At 69.4% G+C, this 7695-nt stretch overlaps 1 protein-coding gene across 1 annotated transcript; it reads left to right on the top strand.

The window, feature by feature from the left end:
• Positions 1 to 283: 283 nt before the first annotated feature.
• Positions 284 to 7235, top strand: NR1D1 (nuclear receptor subfamily 1 group D member 1). The gene is made up of 8 exons (XM_017834198.1): positions 284 to 387; positions 3306 to 3647; positions 3736 to 3824; positions 3908 to 4052; positions 4530 to 4993; positions 5140 to 5325; positions 6059 to 6269; positions 6759 to 7235. The coding sequence occupies exons 1-8, from the start codon at positions 360 to 362 to the stop codon at positions 6956 to 6958; spliced, it is 1665 nt and encodes a 554-aa protein (XP_017689687.1). The 5' UTR covers positions 284 to 359; the 3' UTR covers positions 6959 to 7235.
• Positions 7236 to 7695: the final 460 nt, after the last annotated feature.

The raw sequence follows: 7695 nt of genomic DNA, 5'->3' as shown, positions 1-7695 counted from the left end.
CGACACGAGGGGCACCCGGCGCTCCCGGTGCAAGGCACCGGCGCAAGTGCCGGTCCCCGCGGTCCGTCAGGCGGCCCCGGTGTGGGGGTCCCCGCCGAGCCCGGGCTCCCCGGCGGCGGCGCGGGGCCGGGGCCGCCGGCGGAAAGTGTGTCACTGGGGCACGAGGCTGTCCCCGGGAATCACATGGGGGAGGCGGCGGCGCCGCGTGCGGCCCAGTGCGCAGCCGCGGCCGGTGCGGGGGGCGGCGGGGCGGGCGGCGGGCGCACAACAGCCCGCACCGGGCGGCGGCGCGGCACGGCTCTGCTCCGCTCCACTCCGCTCCACTCCGCGCCGGGAGGCTCACGGGGCCCCGGACAAGGATGGCGGCCCCCGAGACAGGCAGCACAGGTCAGTGCCTCGCCGGAGCCCCTCACCCCCGCGACCACCGTGCGGGCACCGGCACCGGCAGCGGTCCCCCCCCCCCAGCACCGGAGCGCATCGGGGGGCAGCGCCCCGGGACCGCGGCGAGGGGCTGCGCGCTGAGACCGCGAGTTGGAGGGGTCCGGACACCGGGACCGTGGGGGTCCCGCACGCCCGACCGGGCAGGATGCGCACCGGGACAGCGTCCCGGAACGGGGCACCGTCCTACCGGGACCGGAGGGTCCTGCAGAGCGGGGTAAGGCTCGGACAGCGGGGCCGGGGTGTCCCCGGGAGGAGGGGAGGGAGGGGTGTGCGCCGGCACCGGGGGTCTTGCACACCGGGACGACCTGAACACTGGCACCGGGGCGCTACGGTGTCCGGGGAAGGAGAGATGGAGAGCGGGACCGGGAGTCCTGAACGCCGCGGCGCGCTGGACGCGGGGGTAGGAAGGGTGAGAACAGGGATCGGTGTCCCGGAACGTCCCGGACAACAAGAGAGGGGTGTCCCGGCCGGCGGGACCGGAGGAGAGCGCGACGGGACTGAGGTGTCCCGGAAACCGGGACCGGGAATTCCCGAACGCCGGGGCGCGCTGGACGTGGGGGGTAGGAGGGGTGACAACCAGGATTGATGTGACCCGGACAGCAGCACCGGAGAGGAGCGGGGTGGCTCCGGGGCAGCGGGGGTTGGAGTGACCCGGGAAGCGGGACCGGAGGGGAACGCGCCGGCATCGGTGTGTCCTGGGTGGCGGGACCGGAGGAGACCGCTCAGGGTGTGACCGGAGGGGACCGCGGCGGGACCGGCGTGTCCCTGTCAGCGGCACCGCGGGCACCAGGCAGCCCGTGGGGCGGCCGAGGCGATGTCAGTGCGTGTCGGGGCTCCCCGCGCGCACCGGGAAGGGACGGGGACAGTGGGGGAGGACGGGGACCGGAGGCGGTGCTGGCCCCCCCCGCTCCCCCGTGTCCCCCCCCGCACGTGTCCCCCTCCCCGCCGCTGCCACGTGCGGAGTTTGTTTTCCCCGCAGCCCCGCCCCGCCCCCTCCCATTGGCCGCCGCGTGACGTCACCGATGACGTCACGCGCGGGACCGGGGACGCCGCCGCTCATTTCGGGTGGTGGTGGGGGGGGGAGGCCTTGTCTCCGGGGTAACCAGAAGGGGCGGGGCCGAGCGCCGGGCCAATGAAGGCGAGGGGGGCGTGGCAAAGCGTGAAGGGGCGGGGCCGAGGGCGGCCACGTGCGGCGGGAGCACGTGGGGCGGCGGCGTGAGGCCGCCTGAGCTTGCGGGGGGGGGGGAGGCTGCGGGTTGGCTGTTTGGGGGGGGTTCCCGGTGTTTTGGGGTCAGGAAGAGTCTTCCCCTTCTGGGGCAACCCTCTGGGGGAGATCCCCTGCACCCCGAAGCCCCGGGACCCCCCCCGGGGGGGTCTCGGGGCTTCGGGGTGCAAGGGATCCCCCCATTATTTTGGTGTGTCAGCAGCTGGGGGTCCCTCGAATCAGCTGTCGTGGGGTTGGGACCCACTGTCCCCGATTCAGTGACCGCCTTTGGAGGTGGTTCAGTGAGGGGGGGTGGTGGGGGAATGGTGACAAGCTGGCTCCGGCGCGTGGCATCTGTGCCGGCGGCACCGTGTGCGGCGGGAGACACATGGCCCCGGTGATCCCGTGTGTCCCCGACATCGCCATCCACGTGTCCCAGCCCGGAGTCGTGTCCCGGTGCTGCTGTCCCTGCCCCGTGAGTGGGGTGACAACGACTGTGACTTCAGCCAGGGGCCATGCACATGCACCCCCCGCCACCCCGTACTGCTCCCCACTTTTTTGGGGGTCCCCCACGCAGCTCCTCAGCCCTGCAGTGGGGATGTATCTCCCCAAATGAGGGGGCTGTGCTGGGATAATCCAGGTGGCGTGCTGGGATAATCCAGTGCTGCTGCAGTGGGAGCACCCCAATGCCACAGGAGGCTGCACTGGGAGCACCCCAATGCCACAGGGGGCTGCACTGGGAGCACCCCAATGCCACAGGGGGCTGCACTGGGAGCACCCCAGTGCCACAGGGGGCTGCACTGGGAGCACCCCAGTGCCACAGGGGGCTGCGCCGTGCGGCTGTACCAGGAGCTGTGGGTGGGAGTTCGGCTGTGCCGTGGGCATGGAGCCAGGGACGGCGGGAGTAACTCCTGTGACCTCCTGATTTCACCTCTCCCGAGGGTTCCCAACCCACATTCCTCCTGCAGGCAATTCCGGGGTGCCCTGCCTGTGTCCCCAGCCGGCACGCACCCAGATAAACCCGGCTGTCCCCGGCCCACGTGGGCTCGGCTCCCGTGGCGCCCGGTGGGTGCGGTGCCTGACTCAGGGTGGGCGGTGCACGTGCGGCGCTGCGGGATGCCCTTGGATCCGGGATGCGTCCGGGGTGCTTCCCTGGGGACCCCCCCCCCGCCGCCTGGGGCTTCCATCCTTCTCCAGGGGGTTTTCCCTCCCCGGGCTGGGGGAGGCTGAGCTTGGTGCAGCTCGGTACATGAGTGGTCCACCGGGATGCCCGTGGATCCTGGATCCAGGATGCGTTCGTGATCCTTCCCTGTGGATCCCGCCCCGCTTGGAGCTGCAGTCCCCCTCATCGGGGAGTCCCCCGTTTTGTGGGGGAGGAGGCTGAGCCTGGCACAGCTCAGTACATGTATGGCCCCGTGGGTTTCCCGTGGATTTGGGTGCTTCCCTGGGGATCCCACCCTACACAGGGCTGTGATCCTGCTCACGGTGGGGGGAGGCTGAACCTGGCACAGCTCAGTGCATGTGTGGCCCCGCAGGTTGCCGATGGATCCGGGGTGCTTCCCTGGGGATCCCACCCACCTCCCGGGGTTTCCCCCTCCATGAACTGGGGAGGCTGAGCCCGGCACAGCTCAGTGCATGAGTAAACCCTCGCTCTTTGCAGGTGGGGTGATCAGCTACGTGGGCTCCAGCGGCGCCTCTCCCACCCGGACCAGCCCCGTCTCCCTCTGCAGCGACAGCTCCAACGGCAGCTCCCAGTCGGGATCCCAGCCCTTCCCCACGTACTTCCCCCCGTCGCCCACCGGCTCCCTCCAGGATTCCCGCGCCTACGGCGGGGGCTCGCTGGCCCCCCATGAGGACGGCTCCCCTTCTTCCTCCTCCTCATCCTCCACCTCCTCCTCCTCCTCGTCGTACGGCTCCTCGGTGAACTTCCCCGGGGTGCAGCCGGTCCCCGCGGACGAGCGGCGCCGCAGTTCGCCCAGCAAAGCCGGCAGCACCGTCACCAGTGAGTGGGGCTCACAGGGGGGCGGCGGGCGGGCCCCCCACCCCGCCGAGGGCACCCCGGGACCCCGCTGACCCCGGTCCCCCTGCAGAGCTCAACGGGATGGTGCTGCTCTGCAAAGTGTGCGGGGACGTCGCCTCCGGCTTCCACTACGGTGTCCACGCCTGCGAGGGCTGCAAGGTACTGGGATGGGGCCGGGCATGGGGCACGGACCCCCCGTCACGCTGGGGGGACTCCCAGTGACCCTCCCTCCCACCCCGCAGGGCTTCTTCCGCCGCAGCATCCAGCAGAATATTCAGTACAAGAAGTGCCTCAAAAATGAGAACTGCTCTATCGTCCGCATCAACCGCAACCGCTGCCAGCAGTGCCGCTTCAAGAAGTGCCTGCTGGTCGGCATGTCCCGCGATGGTGAGCTCGGAGGGACCCCCGCAACCCCCCCCGAGCCGGGGGGCTCCTCTGGGGGTGGGATTCCCTGTGCCCAGGCTGTGTGTCCCCTCCCGGGATGCCCAGGGCTGTACATCCCCTCCAGAGTCAGGTTCCCCCGGCTGTGCTGGGTGCTCTGCGGGTCCCGTGGGATGTGTCCCCCTCTTCCTGGGATGGGTCCCCACCGTGGCTGGGGTGGCATGTCTTCTCCTGGGATGGGTCCCCCCCATGCTCAGGGCACTACGTCCCCTCCCAGGATGGAAACCCCATGCCCAGGGCTCCCTGCCCCCTCCTGGGATGGGTCCCACAGTGCTCAGGGCTGTGTGTCACCTCCAGGACGGGGGTAGGGATGCAGCCCCGCTCCCGGCAGCCCCTGGCCCCCCATGGCACAGGTCTGGGGGGGAAGGGGTCACTGTGCCCGCTGCCACCAGTGTCCCCCCTAACGCCGGTGTCCCCCCACAGCCGTGCGCTTCGGGCGCATCCCCAAGCGGGAGAAGCAGCGGATGCTGGCGGAGATGCAGAGCGCCATGGGCGGCATGGCCAGCGCCCCACCGCCGATGCCCGGCCCCGGCGAGGGTCCCACCGTGGGCGGGGGCCGCGCGCCGCCCCCCGGCCCCCCGCCGCTCGCCCCCCCCGCCTGCTTCTCCCAGTTCCCCCAGCAGCTGACGCCGCCCCGCTCGCCCAGCCCCGGGGGGGCCACCGAGGACGTCATCGCGCAGGTGGCCAAGGCCCACAAGGAGATCTTCATCTACGCCCACGACAAGCTGGGACCCCCCCCCGCCTGCGACAACGGCCTCCTGCGCTGGGACGCGCCCCCCGCCTGGGCCCCCAGCCCCCCCGAGCCCCGGCTCTGCCCCGCCGCCTACCCCGAGCCCCCGGCCCCGCGGGGGTGCCCCTGGCCCCGCGGCCCCAAGGACGTCCTGCCGGTGAGCGCCCGGGGGCTCCTGCTCCCCGTGGGGTATTTTTAGCTGCTTATTGCACTAATCCCCTTGCGGGTGCCCCCCTCCCTTCCCGCTGTGATGGTGGGGCTGGGGGTGCCCCGGGTGCCCGCTGACCCCCCCATCTCCTGCAGGCGTGTCCCATGAACAGCCACGTTCCCGGGCGCAGCGGCCGCTCCGTGCAGGAGATCTGGGAGGATTTCTCCCTCAGCTTCACCCCCGCCGTCCGCGAGGTCGTCGAGTTCGCCAAGCACATTCCCGGCTTCCAGGCGCTCTCCCAGCATGACCAGGTCACCCTGCTCAAGGCTGGCACCTTTGAGGTATGTCCTGGGATGGCAAGGGCTTGATGCAGGGCATGGTGCCCTACGGCATTGCGTGGTGCCCCAAAGCCTGACACGATCCCTCTGGCATCGCACAATGCTCCATGGACTGGCATGGAGCCCCAAAGCATGGGCACAGTGGCCCAGATCATGGCAGTGCAGTGCCCCACATATAGGAGCCGTGGCACAGAACTCGTCCCTGCATGATGCTCCATGACATGGCACGGTGCCCATGGCATGGCATGATGCCCCACATTTGGGAGCCATGGACTGGAGTGTGGCACTGCCTGGTACCCCACGGTGCCCATGGCATTGCCTGGTGGCCCATGGCACTGCAGTGCCTGACACGTGGCAGCTGTGATATGGAGCATGATGCCCACGGCATGGTGCCCCACATTTGGGAGTCAGAGACTGGCATGAAACCCCTGTAGCATTCCCTGGTGTCCCACGGCAATGTAATGCATATGGGAACTGTGGCATGAAGCATTGCATGGTGCCCATGGGATGGCGTGGTGCCCCACAGCACGGCATGGGATCCCAACCCGCACGTTTGGGAACTGTGGCACGGAGCACAGAGCCCCTGGCGTGGCACGATGCCCTGTGGGCTGGCACGGAGCCCCACGGCACTGCAGTGCCCCACATTTGGGAGCCGTGGCACGGAGCCCGGTGCCCTCGGTGCCCCTGTCCTGCCACGGTGCCCCATCCCAGTGCCCACACGCTGCCCACCCCGCAGGTGCTGATGGTTCGCTTCGCGTCGCTGTTCGACGTGAAGGAGCAGACGGTGACGTTCATGAGCCGCACGCGGTACGGGCTGGAGGAGCTCTGGGCCATGGGCATGGGGGACCTGCTGGGGGCCATGTTCGACTTCAGCGAGAAGCTCAGCGCCCTCGAGCTCAGCGATGAAGAGCTGGGGCTCTTCACCGCCGTCGTCCTCGTCTCGGCAGGTGGGCTCGGGGGGTTTTTGGGGGGGGATTGAGGGGTTTCAGGGTGGGATCATGGGAGTTTAGGAGGGGATTGGAGAGCTTCATGTTGGGATCATGGGGTTTGGGGAGTGTTCAGGGGTAGGATTGGGGGATTTCTGTAAAGGATCAGGGGTTTCAGAGGGGGATTTGCAGGTTTGGGGAGGAATTAGGGGTTCAAGGGGGAGATTGGGGGTTGGGGGAGTGGGATCAAGGTGATGAAGGTGAGAGAGAGTCAGGGAGTTGAGGGATAAAATCGTGGGGAGCGGACGTGGGAGCAAGAGGTCTGGGGGAATTGTGGCTGGGATAGGGGGTTCAGAGTGGGATTCAGCAGGAATTGAGGGGTTGGGTTGGATGTGGATCAGGGGGTTCAGGGATAAGGGCGGGATTGGGGTGATGCCGGGGTGGGATCAGGGGGTTTTGGGGGTGGAACCGGCGTGTCCCTGCTCTGCCCCTGACACCCTGCTCCCGCAGACCGCTCGGGCATGGAGGACACGGCGTCGGTGGAGCAGCTGCAGGAGACGCTGCTGAGGGCCCTGCGCGCCCTCGTGCTGAAGACGCGCCCGGCCGAGACCTCGCGCTTCACCAAACTGCTGCTGAAGCTGCCGGACCTGCGCACCCTCAACAACCTCCACTCCGAGAAGCTGCTCTCCTTCCGCATCGACGCCCAGTAGTGCCCCCCGGACCCCCCCGCAGCCCCCCCCCCGCGCACCCCTGTACATACACCACAGCGGGGGGGGACACACAGACCAACCCCCGGGGCAGCACCGACCCCATGGACTCACAGGGATTCACCCTAAGGTGGGCGCCGGGACGCTGGGACCCCCCCCGCCCCCCCAAATCGGGTGCCAGCCCCACGGCTCCGCTGGCAGCGCCGGGGGGTCCCCTCGCCCTGAACCCCCCCAGCTCCAGCGGCCGAGGGTGGGACGCAGTGGCCGGATCCAGCCGCGCTGGGTGGGGCGGGTTTGGGGTGTGGTGTGTGTGGGGGGGTCTGGTTGGTTGGTTGGTTTTTTTTCATCATATATTTATTACATAAATATATAGTAAAATAGACCAGCAACAATTACCATAAAAATATCTTTCTTTAAAATCCTGACCAAAACACAAAAGGGTTTAAAATCGCACGTCACAGACTGTGATTGTCACAGGGGCTCCGCGGCCCCCTCGGCCCGCGCCCCTACATTCAGCGACGCCGGCCGCGGCCCCCCCCGCCACCACCCTGCATAGTGGGGGACCCCGGTGGGGCGCGCCGAGCCGGGCCGGGCCGTGCCAGGCCGTGCCGAGCCCTGTGCCAGGCCGTGTGCCGGCCGGGCTCGACGCCCGCGGGCAGGGGCAGCTCCGGGAGCCATGAGGTATGTGCTTGGGGGGGGGGGGCAGGGGGCACCAGGGGGACGGGGACGGGGGACGCGGG

This window comes from Lepidothrix coronata, unplaced genomic scaffold (assembly GCF_001604755.1).
Source record: "Lepidothrix coronata isolate B3197 unplaced genomic scaffold, Lepidothrix_coronata-1.0 Scaffold229, whole genome shotgun sequence".
NCBI classification, from domain to species: domain Eukaryota; kingdom Metazoa; phylum Chordata; class Aves; order Passeriformes; family Pipridae; genus Lepidothrix; species Lepidothrix coronata.
Note: the sequence above shows the minus strand (reverse complement) of the source record. Positions and strands in the feature narration are given on the sequence as shown.

What these genes read in the sequence shown, in the direction of transcription:
- NR1D1 (XM_017834198.1), top strand. Translation starts at nt 360, where the DNA reads ATGGCGGCCCCCGAGACAGGCAGCACAG. An exon ending in CCCCGAGACAGGCAGCACAG is followed by an intron (nt 388 to 3,305) that starts GTCAGTGCCTCG and finishes CGCTCTTTGCAG; the next exon opens with GTGGGGTGATCAGCTACGTG. An exon ending in GCCCCAAGGACGTCCTGCCG is followed by an intron (nt 4,994 to 5,139) that starts GTGAGCGCCCGG and finishes CATCTCCTGCAG; the next exon opens with GCGTGTCCCATGAACAGCCA.